This window comes from Atta colombica, unplaced genomic scaffold (assembly GCF_001594045.1).
Source record: "Atta colombica isolate Treedump-2 unplaced genomic scaffold, Acol1.0 scaffold120, whole genome shotgun sequence".
Taxonomy (NCBI): Eukaryota; Metazoa; Arthropoda; class Insecta; order Hymenoptera; family Formicidae; genus Atta; species Atta colombica.
Window position 1 is genome coordinate 1193604 of NW_017259207.1, and position 22816 is coordinate 1216419.

The 22816-nt window shown below is 33.2% G+C and overlaps 1 protein-coding gene across 6 annotated transcripts in view; it reads right to left on the minus strand.

Annotated features, from left to right (window-relative positions):
* The window catches only part of LOC108694582 (AF4/FMR2 family member 4), a 271647-nt gene that overhangs the window by 64748 nt on the left and 184083 nt on the right, over positions 1–22816 (minus strand). For all 6 annotated transcript variants that reach the window (XM_018204154.1, XM_018204156.1, XM_018204158.1 and 3 more), the window contains exons 5-6: positions 17329–17424; positions 12076–12115 (exon numbers count right to left, since the gene is read on the minus strand). In XM_018204154.1, coding sequence (XP_018059643.1) covers positions 12076–12115; positions 17329–17424 — 136 coding nt within the window. The remainder of the gene's footprint in view (positions 1–12075; positions 12116–17328; positions 17425–22816) is intronic.

The window sequence follows — 22816 nt, forward strand, 5'->3', positions numbered from 1 at the left end:
TAATAACAAACCGCAGAATGCAGTTTATCGGCACACTTACGTCAATACATTCTACAGTAGATTGACTGAACCGTAAAAACCCGCGATGCGGTAGCGCGTCTCTCTTGCCGCGCGCAATTTTATGCTATTATGTCCCGAACGCGCGTAATCACTCCGACATACGCTTACGCCTTGCAAGCTGATGGGAAATTTGAATAAAAGTATCGGCTCTTATGCGGAGCAACGTTCATAAGGGTGAATAGAGAACCACCACGGACGACGTGGCGTGCTTTAATTTGCAGAAATTGAACGATCTCCCGCGGAAGAGCGCTTATCAGTAATACCGTTAAAGCGAATTTCCACGTGTAATATTAAATAGCCTTCACATGGTTAGATTGCGATCGCTCGCCGCAGCGCGACACGCTGACCGGGCCCCTAAGATTATCTAAAAACACGCGAGCAAAGCGTCAAATAAAATATTACACGCAAACGTATGAAATCCGAAAACTCCATAAATATAGGAACTTCCTCGACTATCGTAATATAAGAATAATAAATAAATCAATCGTATATTTTAAATAATTTAAATAATAATCGCAGTTGACAATCGATTTCAGAAAAAGTATACTTTCACCACGTAGAAATTATGTTAGCCTTTCTCAGAATTAAAAAAAGGAGTGTTAATTGGCAATCTAATTAAATATAATTAATCAATTTAGTTTAATTTAATTTAATTTAATTATTAAATTAAATTTCATAAAAATTTCATAAAAAATGAAAAATATATTGTTTAAAGTCCAGTTTTTCTTTATCAATTAATTTATTAGACTTAATCTCACTTAATTTAATGATAATGTAAAAAGTTGTATTTTTCTAGCCATAATTAATCACTAAACTGATAACTTTAGTGATAACTTTTATTTAAAAACTTACTTATTACAAAACCATCAGTTTAATGATTATAAGAAAAATATAATTTTTACATTATCATCACGTTAATCACAAGTTAATCAGAAAATAAAAATCTGAATCTAACTAGTATAATAATACGTTATTGACTCGTCATTATTTCCTCATATATATATCAAATAAAAATAATCGAATCAAGACAATCTGTCGAAGTTATACCCTTCAAGGTGAGAAAATCTGATTAAATATTATCAATTTGCGAGTAGCGTTCCGCTTTGAGATAATCAAATTAATCGCAATATTCCCTGATCGCATGTATATTTAATAATCGTCTCTAATCAGCAATCTACTTAAATAAATAATACTTGTGGTCTCGACAGACTGACCCATATTCCGTAACACTTTCTTATCTCTTCGTCTCGTTTCAAAAGGCTTCACGAGATTAAAATTATAGATTGTAGTGACCTGTACATCGCATTAAATGTTAAATATAGACGTATCTGTCTGACGATTTTAATAATCATCGTCAACATTCGAGATTTAATTTACTCTTTCGTAAAATTTTTAATATTCCAATTTTTATTCATACAGGAAATATATTTTGATTGAAATTAATGTGTCAAGATCATAATGTATATTATGCTGATATTAGTAGTTTTCAAGTTCATTGAATAATCATATTAGATCAATATGATAAGAAGAATTATTAATTCAATTCTATATCACTACATTACTATTATATTAATATTTATAATTATACATAAAAATTAAAATTTATATAGATTTATAATGGAGACTAATGATTCATTCACAGCGATAATTCAACTTCACAAGAACGTGACATGTCTCTTTCATCCACGTGTCCCTTTAACAGCCATCTCGAACGCGAAACGTCATCCATAAACTCATTTCATCTTGAATTCTGTCGCAACTACATCGAAATTTAATTTTGAAGCAGCGATTTTGACACCCCGCGCGAGTGGTATCATTTCCCGTCGCAGATCCGATCCGACAAAGAATACATGAGCGGCTCTCGCTGTATATTTTCTGCCGCATTTTCCTCCCGTTGGCCAATCAACGTTTTTCTACCCGGAAATTCGAATCGCGTCGCTGTGAGCTATACAAAATATTGATTTAAAACACATACGTGAGATACTGTCTCATGATCTCGCAGTCGCGGCTCGTTTCTCTGGCTTGCCGCGAAATTTTCATGCAAAGCACAGCGGAAAAAGAAAACACCGATTCATGACGTTAAGGTCAATTTGAACCAAATGATAATAAGCTACGCGAGATCGAAGATACCGCTTTCAAGACGTCTAATCACGAAACTGTGCAGTAGATTCTTCCCTCGCGTGGGGCCGACCATCTAACGATATTTCAAAGTCGCCACGGTTGATGGATGATATCAGCTTGTCACGTAATGAATTAAAGCCACTCGTGAAACTGGGCAGCAGCAAAAGTAAAAAGTAGAATGTGAAGATCGCACAAGAAGGAAAATGCGAATCCTATCGAAACTTCTTACTCTCGTCCGACCTTCTATCACTCAAGTGAGCATGATAATTACGGTATAAGATGAGAGACGTGCCATAATAAAAAGATACGACACATTCTATCTCATTATAAATAAAATCTATTGGACACTTTCCATCCTTCCGGGCACGAGCGTTCCAATTCACATTGGTCTGCGCGCGTCTTAGCTTTACAAGAGTGAGAGAAGTCTGAGGCGATTGAATATTAAGCGAGCGTAGTCTCTAGGCTGTTCCTCGGCGAAGTTAACCCAAGGGACTTCCTCCGAACTAGAAAACGAGGCTGAGGAAGAGGTAACGGAGAGAGGTTGTCGGTTAGCGGAGGATAAGCCGAAGCAGCATGGTGGAAGAGGCAACGGAAACGCTCGAGAGAAGTTCGAGATCGCGGCCGAGGCGATTGCGATGAGGGAGGCGAGGCAAGGGGATCGAGATGGTTGGATGGGACGCCGACGGCGATTTCAATAATTAATGTCACGGGAATTGCACCGCGATGGTGGTGACGGTGGTGCGGCAGAGTTACTGCCGCAAGCCTGAAATTCCCCGTGTCGCGGTGGCCGTCGCGAAATGACGCAACGCGACGCATCTCTCTCTCTCTCTCTCTCTCTCATTCGTTGGATAATTATTACGATTATCCGACGGACCAGTCTATAAAGAGCAAACCTGGCTGGAACCGTCTTCGAAATAAAATAAACGACAGCGGCTAAAGTGCAATTGCACGTAACTCTTTGCATCTAAACTAATCGATAAATAAACACTTTATTCTTATTTTAATATTACTCGGAAAAAACGTTTTGTTGGCGTATTTAAAAATATAACTATAGATTCAAAATAATTTTGTTGGACCATCAAAATAATTATGCAGGACACTAGCTTTATAATGTAAAAACTTTGTAGTGCAGCATTGTTCATCATGCTCCAGTTTCCTAACAATCCCATTTGGTTAATCTCTTGTGTTATTAGAAACAAGTAAAATGTTTCAATAACCACATAATTTTTTGTTCCAACTAAATCATTTTATTGTATCAACCAAGGATTTATTTGTCAAACAAGAGATTAGTTGATTCAATCAATCAAATTCTCAGGATACACAATTATTTTGATGGTTCAACAAAATTATTTCAGATCTGTATTTATTTAAATTTAGGTACTTCACTAAAATCCGTACGTAGACTGAGATGATAATGTAAGTTATTCGGGAGAAAACTTATATTAAAAGTACTGAATATATCGCTTGGAACTGCATCAAATATTTAAAAAATTGTCGCAGAGTACTATAGCAAACTTATCACATGTGTTATTGTAAAAAATTAGTAATAACTCTTTTTATACAAGTATAAAATAATAAATAGACTGTAAATGTCGAAATAGTTTCTAATAATTAATTCTTATCTTATCATTTGACAGTTAAATGATATATCCTCACCTTAGATAATCTATAAATCCACGTGATAGAATTCAATTCAAAATAGAATTATTTATAATTATGACATAAATAAGTATATTCTATTTTTATGTAAGTGTTTTCGATCTTTCAAATGTTTTTCATATATCATAGAGTGCACATAGAAAAAAATTTCGTAAAAATGAACTAGAAGATTCTGATTATATCAATCAGAATTCTGATCGTCTTAACTAGAATTTAATAGATTCAATCAGAAAATTCTGCTTTGTTGTTTTCGACTAGAATTTTAATTAATGCTATCAGACTCTTTTTTCAGTTATAAACATTATAAATAGAATCGCAATTTAATAGATTGTCTAAAGTGAATCTTACATTATCCATACTCGAGTGATAATTTCAGATCGCAACTGAATAATAGCCTCATAATTATTCTGCCGAGAAGCGGTGATAAAACGAGACGTACGCCAACGAGAGTGGACGGAAATAGCAGAAAATTTTATACATACATTTTCCTATATCCGCATGTCCCTAAATATATATTCAAAAAAAATTTTCACCAATCCTTTGACCAATCCTTGTCGACAAAAGCGCTCCTTTCTGCAGTAAGGAGGGAGAAAATAACCGAAGCTCGAAAATAGACAGACTGTACTTTGTTCAATGACGACGCCCGATGAAATTCAGAAAAGCCGGATTTCGCGCGTACAATTCGGTTTCACTGGTTACCGCCGTGTCGTCCTCGTCGCTTCGCGAGGCGAGCGAAAGCGCGGCGCGATAGACGGCGGTTCAACCGGGAGATGCCAGTGCAAGCTGGTTGGTCTCCATGGAAACCAACCAACCTCCTCATCTCGTCGCCCTTGCTCATCCTACTCGACGTATCGCGGACGACGGAAGCGAGAGGATGAGGCAGAGAACGAGCCAGGAGAGCAGAGGATGATGGCGGCGTAGTTAAACTAGGAAGCGAGAAAGAAGAGTCGCGAAAAGGAAGATGAAATAGCGAAGAGCGAAAAAGTCTCGCGAATGACGAAAGAGATGCGCAAACACTAAAAGAGAAATTTTGCTGAAGAATCTAAAAATATGACTAGATTAGAAAATAATTTTGTTGGATCATTAAAATTATTTTGCAGAAATCTTATGCATGATGAGCAATGCTGCAAAATGTTTTAATATTTTAGCAACCAATTTTGTCGTCCTACCTAATGTTTTAATGGTTCAGCAAAGTTATCTTTTAGATATTCTGTATCCAACTAAATTTTTAAATCCTTCAGCAAAATTGCTCTTTTAGTGAGATAGGGAGAGTTGCGAAAAAAGAAGAGACGAAAATATATGACAGAAAGGGAAAGAATAATGTTGAGAGGAAAGGAAAGGCGACAGAAACAAGTGAGGGAAGATGATCTTTGTGAAGGAAACATACATGAAAAGGAACGTATATAGTTCATGAAGATCGAGGATGTGGTCTGTTACGTCACCTCGTGCATGCATAAGTTTCTGGAAACCGGAAACCGAAGCTTCTCACTAGGTCGCTCACGAGCGGTACCGAACCAACCGACATTGATCGACGTCCGTTCCTGAATTCCACGACGACTCTGCGAAGCACGTAGTAATTCATCGTAATCCCGTTTCACGCGTATACCTCGAGAAAGCGCGATTCATTCGCCAGACGTTTGCCGAAATGCCGTTTTATAGAACATATTTATGATTCGCGCGATATCGATATCAATATCGCTTCCAACGTATTTCCACTTTGTATCGTTACAAATTTCTCAAAAAATCCATAAATGAAAACGTTTTTATATTCCCTTGCCCAACATAAGAATCTAGGAAATCACCATAAAAATAAAAGAAAAATCTAACCCTTCATACTGTTAAATTCGTTATGCCATTAATTAGACTCAACTAGAGTGATTTTTAATCATTTCTACATTGAAAAAAGATTCAGGTTGCATTAATTGGAGTTATGGTTGAAAATGAACAAATTTTCTCATTGAATCTATTATAATTCTAATTGAGATAACCAGAATTTTGATTCTGGCATAATCAGAATCTCCATTTATTCTTAATTAGAAATTTTCTCAATAGTCATCGTTGCTCAGTATGTCGTCAATTTAAAACAATTTATTAAAAAGAATTAAAAATACATATTAAGTGTGAGTCAAATGATATTTAGTTTATACGTTAAAATGAACATTGCATTTCTTAACTAAGCAATCCAGAAATGAATTAATTTACATAAAAATTACAAATTATACATAAAAATTACAAATAGCATGTTATTTAACTCAAGGAATTAAATTATCAATGCACTTTTAATAAATATAATTCTAATAATCAGAGAATTTTTAATTTATGTGTAAGTTCGAAAATCATGAATTCTTAAAAAAGAAAAAATTTGGCACATGATTTGATAATTTTATTTTGTACTTTTAATTCCATCTTATATCGTATAACAAACTTGTAATAAACCAATGATAGATAATATGTAATACTTTTTTGTTTTATAAAATAAAATACTTATTACAATCAGTATTCTTCTATTCAAAAAATCTAGACACGCAAACATGTTCAACTTTTAACTTTTCTGGGTTTAGGACAAACTGTGCATTCAGTTCGTAAATATTTTAGATCATCAAACTTTATTAGCTACATTTAGTGTTCGACGTAGGAAATCATGAGAATTCCCTATAGAAAAGAAAAATTTTTATGTGTAACGATTGCCGCCGATTTTCGAGTTGTTTGATCGTTGGGGTGAATAAGGGATGAACGATTCGGCATAGTCGTTCATCCCTCATTCACCCCTGCGGCGTCTACCCTAGGTTCGCCAAAGGTCGTCGGTCACGCGATCGCACCTTCGCTCATTAACACGACGTGACGACCGACGCCACCCTCGGTACAAGAGGTGGATATAGGTTTAACTTGCGTGGGCATGCGTGCGCAGGTAGACGAGAACATTGTGGGCGTGGGTATCGCACGCGTGTCGGGATTCCGGTGTTTAATATGTTTCCCTCCTCTCTTAATCAGCTCAACACGACCTCGACTCGACTCCTTTGCTTCTCGTGCGCTAATCAAGAAGCGATACGCTTCGCAGAATTAAGTCCTTCGCCTGACGGCGTTCTTATTTATTAAAGGAACATCGGGATTTTTTTCTTCACAAAGTGTTTTGAATAGGAACTGCAGCCCTTTGGGAATTTCTCATCGTGAGTTTCCGCGGTGAACTAGTTTCGAGATGTAAACGGAACTAGTTGATAATAAAATGACTGGGAGAAACTCTGACTAAAGTAAAAATAAACTCTGAACGAACTCTAAATTTAGACTACTCTAGATAATAAATGAAGCGGTCGAAAGGATTCTCTCTAGTTAGACTAAAATTAAATTTAAATCAACATTTAGATTATAATAGATAAAATAACGAGAAAACGCTGTGGGCAAAAATCGCAAATTGATTGAAATCAAAGAACCTATCGATTGAAAATTAAAGTCTATTTTGCATATAATAAAATCGTAAGCGGTTTTCGATATAATGTTGCGCAATCTGCGTTACGCTAATAGTGTTCATCGGGTGAGTTCGCAGATCACGATATTACAACAATTTAGTATTACGTGCAGCCGATGATGTCACACGTGCACGCCTGCGCATGTGGCTCAATAATGTCGCGCGGTCCTCATTAATTTGCTCAATGGAGCGTACAAACTCGGTCGAAACTCTGCGTTAATAAGTTCAAATACGAGGATTCAACCGAAATTCAGACGAACTTTGTAGACGAGAAATTGACAATTTTTACTATCAAGGAATATCACGGAATTTCCTGATTATCGACGAATTATTTGTATAAAATCATTTTTTTATTTTTTTATGTAAATAAAACTGTTTTTATTTAAACAAATTTTCTTAATTATTATTATAAAATATTTTTCAAACCATTCATTTCAGAACATTTTTTTCTATTACAGTTTCAACGATATTAGTTTCAAAAGAGAAAATCGATTTTCTTCAAAGAGAGGTTGCATCACCTAAAAATTGAGTCCTTGTAAAAAATAAGTGTTTCTTATTTTTGCCTGAAGAACAACATATTAAAAGCTGAAAGATATCAAAAGCAGAAAGGATACTTCTATGGGTTTTTTTGTGAGAATTTGTAGTTGAAAATGAATAATTAGAAAATTTTGATTATATCAATCAGAATTTTGATTTATCTCAACTAGAATTGTAGTAGATTCAACCAAAAAATTCTAATTTGTCCATTTTCAACCAGAATTCTAATCAATGCAATGCAACGCGACTCTTTTTCCGATGTTCCTCGAAACTTTCCGCGAAACTTGTACAAAACTATGTTCTATATCGAAATTCTTCCTTTCTCGTTATATTTCAATAATGATGACACAACGAGAAGTGAGTGTAATAATACAGATGTACTTCCAATTTCTGCCACTAAATCTCGCACTGAATCGAATTTTCAGAATGTATGATATTTTCCGATTTCTCCCGAAGAGAAATTCGCTCGAATGAATTCTTCAGCGAAAGATCTTGTTGCATTTCGCGGAAGATATACTGAATCTCGTTAACGGGAAACTGTCGACCTTCGTGATTCTAGAAAGAAATAAATTGATAAGTCGTAACCGCGTCGCGTCGCATCGGTATATATGATGTTGTTCCGTGAAATTCCGATGAAGAAAGAAAGAACGTGGGCGTTCAGATAATCCTATCTCTTTCCAGATCTGTGTCCCTCGACAATTTCCAACTCTCACCGACTAAATCATTTCACGAAGAACTGAGAGATTTAATTTAATGCAATTGCGTAAAACATTGCAACTGCGTATGCATAATAATATGAAATAATTATAACATCATTATATGTGTAAAAAATTCAATTCTTTTACAAGTAGCTTTTACAAGTAGTTTACTATTCACGTTATTTAAAAGCGATGATTTTTATCAACTGATTCTAAAATTTGTGCAATCATTAATCTCTCCATAACAATGATTGTACAATACAACTGTGTTACATATCTAGTTAATACCTGATATATTTTTATAAATATAAAAATATTTTATTGTTATTGCTATAATTTTGACTATCATTAGAATCTATATTTAAAAATATTATTTATACGCTGCCTATAATTTAAATATATTCCTATTTATAAAGAAAAATACAGAATTTAATAAAAAAAATATTCATATCGATATATCCTTTTTTTTTCCAGAAATCAGCTTGCCACTTCTTCCTTGAATAGCTTCAATGAGTTACGCACAATGCAATCATGTAAAGGGCGCGAAATAAGCTTATCGGGGAGAACTAGTTCAAATTTACACAACGAGAAGCAAATTCGTCCCACCCGACTCCGGATCGTTGACGAGGGGCGGTTGTAACTCCAATAATAGTCGTTGTAAAGTGGCCACTGGCATTCGAGCGCTGGACAGGAAACGATGAAAGGGGAGGGAGAGAAATGGTTAATTCATGAAACAGTAACCCTTTCTGCCTTCCACATTCGTTTAGAAATGCCGGAATATCGACAAATGTGCAGATCTTTCTCGTGATCTACATGCTCATTTAACGAAGTGAACGAGAATCTTTCTGAAAATTTCGTTTCTCTCGAAAATTATCCGATCAACTCGAAAATCGATTTCGCGCGCAAATTAATTTCGCCGATCAAGCCTGTTTTACTATTTATTATTTATTGTAATGAATGCAGCACTCGATGCCTGTAATTAATTCCTGCATAAATAGGCTGCTCGTTTAACAAAACAATATGTTAGTAAATTATGACGTTAACATTAATATTGATGCGGATATTAACAGAGAGTGTTAATTTACTTTTAATAGTACCTCTTGGGTTCCTGTGATGTCGAGAAGAAGGTTGAATTTAACGTATATAAATGCACTCTGAAAAGCTTCCGGTGCGCTGCGGTGCCCCCGCGAGGAGATGTCAAATATTTAAATGCCTCCAATGTGAATATTACGCTTTCAAGCCGCCATGGTTGCACTTTTATCGTACACAACAAACGGAAAGTATTTCCGTAAAATTCTGTTGTTCATGATACCAGACGTTTACGCGAAAAATTATTTCTTGATTGTTTATACGAAAAATTATTTTTTATAATACATAATGACGAATACTAATATTTAAGTATTAATGTTTCATTAAATATTAATCTTTATTTTAATTAAATATTAAAAATTAATAAGTTCTTTCGCTTAATTCTATTTATACTCCCTAAATTTTTTTTTATTTGAAATGAAATCTCACTCCAAAAGAGTTAAAATACTGCCAATATTGAAAGAGTGAAAAATTTGCACTCTTGAATGAGAATAACAGATTTTCACTTTTTTGGAATAAGATTCACTCCAAAGTTGGGACTCCAAAGGAAAGAAATCTTACTTTTTTTTTTAATGAATCTCAATCCAAACGTATGAATTTTTACTCCAAAAAAATAAAAATCTGCCACTTTTATTCAAGAATGTAATTTTTTCACTCTTTTTTAATAGTGGCAATTTTAACTCTTTTTGAATAAGATTTTACTTCGAGAAATTGAGAGAATAATAAAATTATACCTATAATTTATTTAAATAAAAAAATTTAGATTCATATTCATTTCTGAATATAGAGTAATATCGATTTAACTTATTCATCATCTTTGTCTGATTCTAAGAAATAGAAAAAGATGAAGAATAAATTGAATCAAGATTAATGTTAATCTATGTTGATAGAAATGGGCCCCAATAATAAAAACGTTACAAGAAACTGATAACGAGATTAAACTGGAGAACAACTCGTATTGCGCGAAACGGCCTGCGTAACCACGATAAATAATGAGTCGCACGAGAATCACACGAGCGAATAAATAACGCGTATTTCGCGCTTAAACGGCTAAATGAACGAATGCCAGAGGTCGAATGGCTGATTCATGAAATGTGCTCGCGAAATCGACGATCAGAGGATTTTGCGCGGAATCCACAGGTTTTATGTTCGACGCGCGTTTCGTCGCAGCGAAAATGTTCCTCCCAATCCTTTTTCTCTCTCTCTCTCTCTCTCTTTTTTTTTTTAATGAAAACATGTTAAACGGGCACATACATACATATATAAAACTGTCGCATCGACCCGTGAATTCCATATCGATACTGCACGCGCGAATTACAGACGCATCGATTAATATCCATTCGACTACGCGCATGACTTTAAAATATCGTTTCGAGCAATATACGCAGCGTCGCGTTTTAATCGTCGGTGAATGTAGCGGACAGTTTCCGGAAATTATGTCCGTCGGTGATCCTATATTCTGTACTCTGACACAACGTGTGTTTTATCGCGAAAAATTGCGGTAAACGCCAGTACACTGGCTCGAAAGTTGACAGCGACGCGTTCAGCGCTGACGTTAATAAAACTTCAACTTCGTGAAAATGCAGCGGCGTGACATGACGAGTATCATGTTGCATGTCCAATTTTTTTTAAAAAACATGATATAATAATCATTAAATATTCCCATACATAGCAAGTGATTTCATATAAAAGTAAACAAGCGCATACCAATTACGCGGAAATGCAAATGTCGTTATACGCTTGAGTAATGCGCAAAAGAGATTATTTACTTTTTTTTTCGTATAATCTCGAAGGAATTACAATCGAGGAAAACTTGTCAGCGACATGCACGTAATGCTCTATAGTCAACGACATATATAGAAGTTTGTACACTGAGAGAAAAGTGTTTGGTATTTATGATTTTAATTATACGGTAAAATAATTATAGTTGGAAACTCGAATTTTGTAGTTATTACTGCTGTAATATTAGTAATAACAATATATTTATAGTTCTACAAAACGTATGATTATAAATTATAAGTTAAATTATAATTATAAATTATATAAGTGCGAAAATTTTTGTTCTCTCAGTGATAAAAGTTTTTGGTATATTTGTGACTATAATTACATGGAACTATAATTTATTATAATACTATTACTGTATTATATTATTATAATATAAGTAATAATAATTAGATATATTTAGTTTTATAAAAAATATATATAGTTGAAAATAATTATAAATATAATTATTATCATAAAAGTTGCAATTATCATAATTTAACTATAATTTCTAGTCATTTTCTGTGTCAATTACATATATTTTAATAAACTATAAATATAATTACTATTACTAACATTTTTACAATAACAACCAATTCTGATACCATAAAATTAGTCATAAATACCAAAAACATTTCTCTCAGTGTAAAAGCTGTAAAAGTTAAAGAAAGCTTTAAGTATACTCACGAGATGACTTTACAGGCTCTGGTGGGGCGACTTCTGTCAACTGCAAAAGAAAAATTCAAGACTCAGTGTTTACTCAGGACAATCAGCTTTTACGATCGTATTGTATTCTGCCCCTGGAAGGGATCAAGCCAATCACGCTATCCCTTTTTGCAGAATTTAATTTACCATTAGAACATTAAACGAGACGTCTCGTGCACATATCTACCGAGAATTATATTCGCTTCTACAAAATGGCATACGGCAAATAACTCGGGCATAGTTTACACATAGTTTGTCAAATAACGTCGGGGTAAGGATTTAACGTTGCAAAAGGGAACGAAGGAGGAAAGTTCGTGAAAACAACAGCGGGGAAATTAAACGGATCTGGGAAAATTTGTAAAGGGAACCGCGAAAGTGTACTTTGTCTCCTCGCTTCTCGTTTCCGCATCGAGTAATTTACAGCGTGTCCCCGCGCGTCTCCCTTGATACCCGAGGACCCTTGTCCCGGTATAATAGAAATTTATCGCGCGGTTTGGCCGGCCCTTTACGTGCATTCTTGTAATCGCGAATGAAATAACATCTCAGTCTCAGCAGTGCTCCCGCGAAACTTGACGCGGAATAATCAACTTGTAACCGCGCCAGCCAAGTGTCTACCGCAAATAAATGTCGTAAAAAAAAATAGATTAACAACGCTATTATACAACAAATTACCGAACCTGCTACTCTAATTAAGTAGCAATTGTCACTAAATTTAAATTAGCCCATAAGTAAATATTTCATCAAATAATAATAAAATTAATCCTATCATTACATTTAAAAAAATACTAAATTGTAATAAATATTTGTTTAAATAGTTCTAAGTAAATATTTACTAAATGTAAACATATATTTATTTGAAAATTATTAATTTGTAAAAGCCACTTTTTACAAGAACCATTTAATTTGATTTAACTATCATTTTTTTTGTTATTAAATAAATATTTATTTACAGTAAGTATAACTATTCAAAGAAATATGTATTAAGATTTAGTAACTTTTTTTTTCAGTGTTACGTGATGACATGGTATTAGAGAGATCGAGCATAAATTTCCATATTTCTCACACACAACGTGGACACCACAAAGCGCACGCACCTGCTTGGAGTTACCTGCTAAACGGTAATTATACAGTCTACAAAAAGCCGGTATTATACCGCGTAACGATTCCTTTCATCTGCGAGAGCGCGAAGTCGACCACACCGGTCGGATTCCACCGGGCGCCGCGCAATTTTGCGAACGCACCCGCGCTATTTCATTCCCGGTAAGTCCGCGAGTAATTCTTGCGACGTTTGAGCGGAGAAAACGCCGGCAGCGATTTTGCATTCGGCCGTTATTACAATTTACTCGCGCACGCAAAAAGGAATCCCCAGTCGGGAATGTATATATGTGTGTGTGTGTGTGTGTGTGTGTGTGTGTGTATGTGTGTGTGTGTGTGCGTGTGCGTGTGTGTGTGTGTGTGTGTGTGTGTGTGTGTGTGTGTATACTGCGATCCGAATTAATCCACTTTTACGAGGCCGATTTCGCCCAGTCTCCCTATCCCTCCTCTTTTATCGCACACTTTTTTCTCCAACTCTTCGCCAAACCTTCCGCAGTTTCGTCGACGGGACGCGGGGAAGAGAGGAAACAAATTTATAATACGCAATGCAGTCTCCTGCAGCATGTCGGTCTGCAAATATCATGCAAAGTCCTACCAGACGTTATAAATCGGTTGCGGCGGTTCTGATAAACGACGTGTAAAAGCGGTGAAAGTTTCGTAAAATTTCAGAAATCCGATCAACTGATAAATAACGTGTATAAATTAGAGAATCCTAATTCATCTATTAATAATTTTAACACAATCATAACTCTTTCGACAGTAAATTATGTTCTTTAATTCTTTTCTCTTTTCTCCGCTTTCTTTTGTTCCTTTTTCATTTATATCTTGAACTATGTTACTCAATATTCAATTACAATTATAACTCTATATTCGGTTTTTCGAAAATTTATTTATTATATACAACGTTTATATTAAAGTTTATATAAATTTTTATTGTATTTTTTAATTATTTCATAGTTTTTAATTATGCACGGAAAAAATGTGCTTGATTGAATTAACTGAAAAATGAACAATTCAGAATTTTTGTTAAATCTACTAGATTTCTGATTAAATCTACTAAATGTTGGTTATTTCAACTAGAATTTCAACTAGATATAACCAGAAATCTTGTAAATTTAACTAGAATTCTGGATTCATTTTCCACCAGAATTCCAGTTAATTCAACCAAACATTTTTTCTGTGTGTGTGTGTGTGTGTGTGTGTGTGTATTATGATTTTTACTCTTACCTTAAATGTAGTAAAAAATTTTATAACATCGAATAAAATTTAATCTAATCTAATAATTTAATGCTGTATGCTGCATACATTTTCTGTATATTTTACAATAAAATAAATAAATAAAAACTACTGACAAAGTTTCAACACTTTTTCGTTAAAAATAAATTCAACTGTGTCTCATAAATCTTCTAAATGATAACAGACAAAATGTAGATTACATTTTAATATCGGGAAGATAAAGGATCTCTTTATTTATCAATGTTATCGCGATAAGATTTTTATCAAGTTGCAAGAACGTGGCTGAAAAGAGTAGATAGTCAGATTAGTTTCGTCCGCAGTTTTATTTACAAAGTAACACCATTTTTCGCGGAGCGCGCGGTCAAGCGACAGAGTTTTTACGTCGGATGAGTGTCACCGCAAAAAAGATGCCGCTTCAAGAAGAACGTACCCCGAATTAAACTGGCGCTCTTACAAGCCTCCTCTCTCTTTCACCCGGCGTCAGTCGACCCTGCTGTGTTCCAACAACCCCGTTTCTCCTCTCGTCGCCGTCGGCGCATTATGGTCGCGCAGTAGCTTTTGAGAGCAGTAAACGTTTGATACATTGCCAAGTAGCACGGGACCTAGCTCGAATTAATGCGATCCGAGACATTTCCCACCCGGTCGACATTATTGCTTCAGAATTATTCGCCCGCAGGCATCAAATGTTCCGCCCGTCAAAACGCCTCAACAACGATAACCGAGCGCGAATTCCAATCAATTAAACACTCGATTAGATGATCAGCTAACATCTCTGCAAATGTTAATGTCAATAATTTCAATTGGAAAATAGCTCGATCGTGTCTTTAGAAATTTAAGTCATATATATTCTAAGTGCGAAAACATATCAACAAGTAATTAATTCGAGAATAATTATCACGGGTGATTTTTACATCTCAACAACAAGAAAATGAAGCAGTTATAATATTTCTTTAGTGATCAGAAATTCATATCAGAAATTCTATTTTTTGTACTTGTTATTTAAAAAAAATATTGAGTATCTATATACATAATAACCTCAAATATTAATTAATTATAGAATAATTAATAATATACATCATCTTATATAATTAAAATGATAATTTTTAATTGAAGTATAAAAACACCCTAAATATAATTTAATTAATAATGTGACTTCTTTTTAATTTTTGGAGCATAAAAATTCTCCAAGCACAGTTGGAAAAATTATGTTAAGTTTAACACATTTTACATGTCCTAAACAGTCCACTCTTTTAATGTTAATTTAACATAAGATGAATATATTAGAAAGTAACATAAATATTATGAATAAAATTAATAAAAACACAACACTACTAACACAATTTGTAAGCAATTATATTTCTGCATCAAAATTAACATTTATAATATGTTAAATTAACATGTTTCAACATATTATAAATTTAACATTTATAATATGTTTAATTAACACATATTTTATTCATTTATCTTATAAAATTTACGTTTTACAAAAAGATAATTTTTATGTTGTTTGTTTCACTTGCTCGTAAATCATGTTATTTTAACACAAAGAAATGTTGAATATCAATTTAATATAAAATATTCAAATAACACAATCACATTATATTAAATTGGCACTATGTTAAAAATTCAACATGAAATTTAAATGGATAGTTTTTAATACAAATATAAAATGTTTTTTTATTGTAAGCGATCGTTTATATATAAAAAAAATTAGGTGACTATTATCAGATCAAACGTAACACGAAAATCTCTTTGGCAATAATCATTCGCAAAGCCAATAATATATGTGCGTGTCGTATGCACCGCGTACGATTATTGCGAATCTCTACGTTATCGTTGTAATTTAGCATGAGATTAGCGTTCGAGCCACCGTGACTGGTAAAATGCTAATTCTCTCAAATAAGACATTACGCGATGCCTCTCTTTCTCACTTTGTCTCATCCACGACCAAACCCGCTGTTTTACATATATACATATACCACGCGCGGAATTACACGCATACGTACGCACACCGACACGCAGAGCGACGCTTGACATCGTGCCAAGTGGCACGAACGATTCGAAATGTTGGCGAGATCGATATCACGCTTGTGAGTTATCACGCTCGCGAGAGAGACAGACGTGAAATCAATCTCGGTATTTTGCACTCGTCTCTTTCGCTTTTCCCAAAAATATGCGCGCTTTCGACAACGAAGTTCACGTTCACGCTATTCTGATTGAAAGCGTAATATACAGGGTGTCCTGAATTTAAATGTCAAAACTCCGAGAGTATAGAGAATCGATATATTAAGAAAAAAAGTGTAAATAAATAAGCGTAAATGAATAAGTATGAATAAATAAGTACAAAAATAAAAATTGCGTTTTCTTCTTTTACGATTTTCTCCAAAACGAAACAAAAGTAAGTATATCTAAAGATTTTTGATTTTCTTATAGTTTATTGATTTACACGCTCTCAAAGTTCTAATATTTAAATTCAGGACACTGTGTATATTATACAGTTCTTTGAATTTTTATCTGAATTCTAATATCATGATTGATAAGCACCCATTCTTTCTGTACCGTGCAAAAAGCGAACATTTTGCTGCGATAAAAAATTTCTATCTTTTAAGAATATTTTTCTTTCATTTTGTACCCTCTGTTTTATTATATTATTCAAATAAAAATCGCAAGCAACGTAGTAATCGTAATAGAAGAAAAATCTTTCGCACAAGCAAGAAATTTTCTTCTCTATGAAATAGTTCGCAGCTAGTAACAGGATTAAAGAATTCCCTTTAGAGCAATTACGAATGTCAAAGTGCTTTTTTTCAAGCAGAGTAATAATTACTCTCGATTCCCCATTTGCCATTTTGATCAGCGACATATACGAGCTAGTTACAATAAGTGGGTGGATTGATCGATTCTTACCTTCGCCAGATGAGGGTTGAAGGTGAACTTGGATTCCTGCTCCTTTCGCGGTGTCTGCGCGATCGCCGTCAGTGGTGTAAGTGGCACAGTCATCTCCTGAAATGACAAAAAAAGAATGATCAGAAAAAATAATAATGAGTTAATAATGAATCAGCATATTAATCTTAGAATGTATACGGAGATCTTTAAAATGTTACGTTTTTGACATCATTTGACTCTTTCTTTCTTTTGAACATATTTCTTTGTTTCTTTTTTATTAAATTTTTACCGTTTATATTTATCCTCTCAATAATATTTGACCTAATTAAAAATTAATAAAAATTATCTTCTAGTTATTTATTTTTTGTACAAACATTCATAAGCTTTAAATAAATAGATAGCCATAGCACATATAGTTATCTTAAGAACCTTGTTCTGGAAAATGAAATTAAAAAGTATTGCTCAGAAGTCTTAAAATTCATTATTTTTATATTTTTCTACCTCATAAAAGCAAAATAATGTAAATTTAACTCTATAAACAAAAAATTAAAAAGTATGAATATAAAAATAAAATTAATTAGTTTTTGAGCACCACCTATACTTATTAAAAAGATAAGGAAATCATACAATCTATAATTAAACTGCTCAAATATGTGATAAAATTACATTGCCATATATGAGATACTAATCAATGTGTAAATATTGAGGAAAGATCTTGATGTAATTGATGCAAGATACACATACACGCCCCCCCCCCACACACACGCGCGTGCGCACACAAGAGGAGATGACGAATTCATTTCTTCGCGTACCACCTAAGGTAAATGAAAAAAAAGCAGTCGCAATTCGACAACACGTTTGCGTAATTGCGAGCGGCGTAACTGGGACACGATTACGTCAATGTCCCCACGAGCAAAACCTCGCCGAACGAATTCCACACGCGAATGTGAACATGCAAATGACCCTTGAAGCACGCATACACGTTCAGGAGTAGGTGGTAACTCTTAAGCGACATCTACAATGAGATTTTAAGGCGTAAAACTTGAGCTTTAAGCGTAAAAAATTGACTAATTACAGTCAAATGTGAGGAGAATGTGATTGGTCAATATGGTTTAAGGCTTAGGTTTAAGTTTTACACTTAAAAATTTCATTGTAAACGCTGCTTTACGCTCGATTTCACTAATATAAGATTAATTTTAATCTCGGTTCAATTTACTCTTTATCTTTTTGTAATCTAGGAATTACAAAAAGATAAATAATAAATTAAATCGAGATTAAAATTAATCTTACATTAATGATGGATCTTAAAAATCTAAAATTAAACTGCAAGTGGTAGTGATAAATTTCACCTTCCATTTAATTTCGATTGATTTTTTTCAAATAGAATTTTAGTTACTCAACTCGATTATAACAAAATGCTTAATAATAAAATAAAAACGCATAAAAATAAATGACATTTTAAATTAAAAAATAAAATTCTTCTATGTAAAATAGTTATAAAGTAATTGAATAGTAATATAATAAATAATATTGATTCAATATTAGTTAAATAGATAAACATTAATAATTCTTCAATATCTTCTCTCAATTGCACTACCCTCCCAAATTATAAAAATAAATTATATATTATTCATAAATTTAAAAAATTTAACGTATTTTGAAATCAAAATTATTCCTCTCTGTGGTTATAGAAACCCAGAAAATAAAATTGGAGCATAAAATAGGTTGGAAAAGATCGAACATTTTCAGAGCAATTTAATGTAACGCATACACACATTCATACACATACATAGCATGCGGATGCGCGATAGCGGGACCAACCGACACGACGTCGCAAACTATCGAACAATGCGCCACGTTCCCGAAGCATCGAACAAAATGCATTTCCACGGTCGGGCGTCGTCGCGGCGCGCAACCCGATTCATTGACCCGCCGAGGAGACACCCGTCGATGGGAAACAAAGAGCCGACGAGACAAAAGCTCTCGCGACGAAGTGCTTACATTCTTACATGCGATCGGTGGCACACTCAACGCCGACACTCGCGGAAAATAAAGGCCTAAAAGGACTGATATAAAAAAAAAGAGTCGAGACGAATGAATTTATTACAGAAATATACGCGCATTCACGATTTCCAGATCAATATTTGGCTTACCTTGTCGAATGAAATGATCCTTGTAAAATTTCAAGTCAAATTCTGATGGTGAAGATGTCAAAAATATTATCAAAGCATTGATAGAAAAGCAACACATATTTCAAAATTAGCAACTTTTCAATAAGACATTTTTTTACATTGTGAACATCTCAATTAGGATAATAATATGTGTAACTTTATTTTCTTTCCATGTTATAATTTCAAAATTATATGTGTTCTTTAAAATTATATGTCATATGAGTTTTTAAAATTTGAACCTTGCAACCCTAATGCCAATTTTTTATTTATATCAATTTTTTGTCTGTGCGATGACTTGTAATAATTTTTAAATTTTAATATATACTTCATTGATGACACTAAATTCCGTATTATAACTTCGAATTAAGGAAGTTTTGTTTCTAAAATTTAATCCGCGAGAAATCTTTTATCCATAGTTCGTAATATGGAAGCTCAATATTATATTTTCCATCCACCCCCTCACCGCAACATTTCGCAAATTAATGGAATTTCAACAAAAAAAGAAAAAAAACACAGCACTTTATAGATTATATATCATGCAATAAATTCGATTCGTAAAGTCAAAGTACAAAAGAACTAATCAAGATTCAGTATCGTACGTGCGATGCAATTCGAACACACAAATCCCGTGAGAAATACATGCTATTTAAAAGGTCGGAACATCTCTTCGTTACTTGAAAATTACTTGATCTGATGTCGATTCTGAGATTTATACGAAAGGTGAAGTACATTTATATTGTTTGGAATAGATCAATTGCATGAGATATATTCGTCTCAATGAACGACCGTTACCTTGATAATGTTCATAAGTCGCGAAATACAGAAAAGTCAAGCACTCGCGCGATCCAATTATCGTTTTTCATAGAACAATCGCATCTATCAGATATACCGTAGCACTAGCAACTTATCGCTTTCGCGTCTCGAAGGATAATGCGTCGTCACGCGTCTCACCTGCCCGCCTACCCACCTCACAACTACAGTCTCGCCGCACGATATAACTACGTAAACAATAGGCCGTACGCCGCATCTATCAATCAACACAGCTGCTACACAGTGAAAAACATTTTGTATTTGCATTAAAAACTATCCATTCACATTTTTGTGCAAATTTTCTGTTAAATTTGTAACATATCCGAATATTAATTTTACACACTTTAATTATGTTATTTACATATTATATAAATTAATATGCAATATTTTTAGTGACAAATTTATGAATAAATAAACATATAATATGTATAAATATAATGTATTTTAAAACAAATTCTAAGATACATAAATAAAATATGCTAATTTAACATATCGTAAATATTAATTTTACTAAAAAAATATGGTTTGCTTAAGAACTGTGTTAGTGTTACATTTATTGTGTTAATTTTTGTCAAAAATTTATTATTATTTTCTAATGTATTCATTTTGTATTAAATTAATAGAAAAATTTGAGTGAACCGTTTGAAAAATATTAAATTTAATGTAAATTTTCCAACTGTGTACAAAATATTTCACGTATAATTAATGATTGCATTCAGGAAAAAGCAGCTCTGTGAAATTGTAAACTGTTGTAAAATTTTCTTTAATATAATTGGTTTATACACTTAAAACCACAGAAATTAATTATAAAGGCAAAAACTAATAATCTCATATAACCTTTAAGTAAGTAGGTGGAATGCTCAGAACACTCAAGAAATTTTTTATTTTTACATTGTTAAATTCATCAAATTACACTCAATTTTAGTTATTTTTAATCTTTTCTATAAGTCGGCTGCTCCTACTCAATAAATTTAAGAATAAAGTTAAACAATTTAAGAAACTCAAAATATGTATTAAACTTGTCTCAAATTTAGTTTATTATTTACTAAGTGCGTATATTAATATGGACATTGTTTACTTTGAAATTAACTGCAGAAACGGATTAATTCACATTTTGACATACATAAAAGTCAAAAATAACAAAATGTTATTTAACTCAAAGGATTGAGGTGCTATTGCTCCTTTGATATCTATTATATAATGTATAATTATATTTTTTAACAATATTTAATAGTTAAATTTATATTATTTATACTTTTATGAGATAGAGGAATATAAAAATAATGAACTTTAAAGACGAAAGTACATGGTAGATAAAAGGTCGAGCGACTGTTGCGTCATGGAAAGTCCACAATAATGTATGTAATCGCACACATGGGTACAATATAATTTTTATTATTTTTTATAAATGACACAGCAGTCAACATTTTGTCTATCATATGCCCTTGGCCTTGAAACTTCTGGGCAATACTTTTTCCTTTTCTAAAACAAGATTTTTAAGATAATTATGGAGTGCAGTGGTTCTCATACACCTACTTACTTAAAGGTTAAAGAATTTTACACAGTTGCAAAATTGTACTTTCCATTGAACGCAGGTACTAATAAACACATACGAATATTCAGTATTCCACGAAAATTTATTATAATCTTTCAAGAATGTATTGCACTCACATAGGCTTCTTATCGCAAATTCGTTAAGATTCACGGATTATTAATTACGCTTCACGGGATAGATTTAGAAGTCTGATGGAAATGATACACCTGTATCTCGAATCGATGAATGTAGTGCAATTTGATGTTACACGCGATATTATGTTCATATTCAGCTGTCTCTATTTTCTTTTTTACAGCATTGTGGCGATTCAATTTTGATTATGTTATTATTACACAGACAAAAACGACAAATATATTTCTTTAATTCTTCTCCACCGTCCAATGCAGTGATTCAGTCTCGGACTTCTTACCGTGCAATTTACCACCGCGGTCAATTTAACGCTCGGCTGATCACGACGTAAAGAAAAGATTCCGATCCGGTCACATAATAAACATTATGTTACGAATTGTAAGAAAACGTGGTAGCATGATAATATCAATAATGTCGCATTCAAGTGAGTATATTGTTCTAGATGGAAATTGCCATGTAATTTTGCCAAATGCGAGGGTATCGTATTAGTGCGGCTCACGAAGTAGCAACGACAGTATCTGCGAAACGGAAACAAGTGTTTCATGCTCTGTATGCACATCCTTCTATCAGTCCCGACATAAAATGTCAAATTATTCGAAAACCGCAAAATAAACCACGAACATTGATAATAATAATGACAGCGCATGATATTTCCATTCAGTTTGATCAGTAATCAAAAGCAGAGATTATCTCAGTATTATCACCGATACAAATAATATTCATTTCTACCAATGTAAATTAACTTTAATCTAAATTTAATTTATTCAAAAAAAGAATGTTAAATATTATGAAATCCTATATAATTTTTCGATTATTTTAAATTTAACTTATTTTTTTATCTTTT